Consider the following 1,603-nt stretch of genomic DNA (forward strand, 5'->3'; position numbering starts at 1 on the left):
CTCTGACGCTACATTTCAGTTCCAGGTTTCATGAATTGAAATTAAATTGTCAGAGTCAACTGAACCCCTGTTACATTAACAACAGCTTAGGCCCCTGGGTTACTGTTCCAGTGGCACTGAACACTGTTCCAACATTACCCTCTCAGATTTGACTCTAATTTCAAGGACGGTCCCTTTAAGAGGAATCCTACCCTGGTCAAGGGTGACCCAACAAGTGCTCGCTGCAGCTGCGCATGCGTAGCTTGCCCCGCACCAAAATAACTCCGACGCCGCGACCCCCTTGTTGGATGCGCATGCGTCCCACCCGAATTGGCCACGCACCAAGATGGCACCGAAACGTTCCCGCGGCTGCGCATGCGTCCTGTTCGCCGCGTGCCCCGCAGCAAGATGGCAGCGGCCGCCATCTTGGACGCCGTGGGCGGAAATAAAACAGGTCGGAATTCGTCTGACGAGTGGCGGCGGGTTGATGGTAGTCACCCGAGCTCTCCGCCGAAGGAGGTGGCCTCCCGGATTGAAATGCTGGCCGCGGCGATCGGGCTTTTTCCGGGGCGTGCCGTCATCAGCACGGCGTCACCGTCCGGTGACCTGGCAAACACCCAAGGCAGGACGTGCGTCATCAAGGGCGCGACGACATCCGCTTTCACCCAGGCAGTGACTGGATCCTGGAGTAGTAGTAGGAGGAGGAGGAGGAGGGGGTTCGGGGGCAAGATGGTCCCCCTGGAGAAAAGTGGGGTCTCCAGTTAAAGGGGCAAGTCCTCCCACCCCCTTGTTAAAGGCACCAACTGATTACTTTTTTTTGGCCAGCTTAAAAAAACGGTTTGCCTCTGGATTTAATTTCTTTGATTTTTCTTTTTCCTCTTTCATCTCTGGGGACTTGTGCCCAGACACACACACGTACACACCGCCGCCACCACCCCTTCTTCTACCCAACCTCGCCCTCAACCACAACACACCCCACCCCCCCCAACTCCACGCCACCCCTCGCCCTCCACCGTCAACAGCCATGAAAACTGCTGGGGTGAAAGGAGAAGAGGAGGAGGAGGAGGAGGACGAGAACGGTAACGGAGTGGGTGAGGCAAACCGCACTGGGCTTGTGGTGGGGGTGACGTTGTCCGGGGGAACTGGACAGTTGGGAGCGGGGAGGGGGGGAAGCGGTGTTCAGGGTGGGCAAGGCAGGGAGGGGCTGGCGGCTTCCGGTGGGGGGTGGTGTGCGGTAGATGGTGTAGGCCGGGCAGACTGTGAGAGAGACAGGAGTGGGAGTGGATGTGAGCGGACGGTGGGTAAGTTGTTGGGGGCAGGTGAAGGGTTCATTGGGGGATGGGGGAGGTGGCTCAGGAAAGGTCGAGAGAGGATTGGGGGGTGGACAGCATTGAGCGGGGGCTGAATGGCCTACAATCTGGTGGTCTTGAGACGGTCTGAGTAGCCTCCATCCTGGCAGAGCGTTACAGGCACTCCTGCTGTCCCATTGCAAGGAGGAACTTGAGAAGGGCTGAGCGGTCACCCCTGGTCCCTGTCTAACAGACTCAAGCAGCCTGAATATTCTTCTTCTCTCCTGGGTTAAAATGCTGAAGATGGGCTGAATGGCCATCTCCTTGTGATGGAC

General features: G+C 57.8%; 1 protein-coding gene across 2 annotated transcripts in view; it reads left to right on the forward strand.

Annotated features, from left to right (window-relative positions):
* The first annotated feature begins 632 nt into the window (after positions 1-632).
* LOC125449512 (ETS translocation variant 3-like) overlaps positions 633-1,603 on the forward strand; it is a 10,983-nt gene continuing 10,012 nt past the window's right edge. The window contains exon 1 of one of the 2 annotated variants that reach the window (XM_059642818.1): positions 633-1,070. In XM_059642818.1, the coding sequence (XP_059498801.1) occupies positions 1,004-1,070 (67 nt within the window). In that variant the 5' untranslated portion in view covers positions 633-1,003. The remainder of the gene's footprint in view (positions 1,071-1,603) is intronic. The other variant, XM_059642819.1, reaches the window with a different exon arrangement.

This window comes from Stegostoma tigrinum, chromosome 46 (genome assembly GCF_030684315.1).
Source record: "Stegostoma tigrinum isolate sSteTig4 chromosome 46, sSteTig4.hap1, whole genome shotgun sequence".
Lineage (NCBI taxonomy): Eukaryota > Metazoa > Chordata > Chondrichthyes > Orectolobiformes > Stegostomatidae > Stegostoma > Stegostoma tigrinum.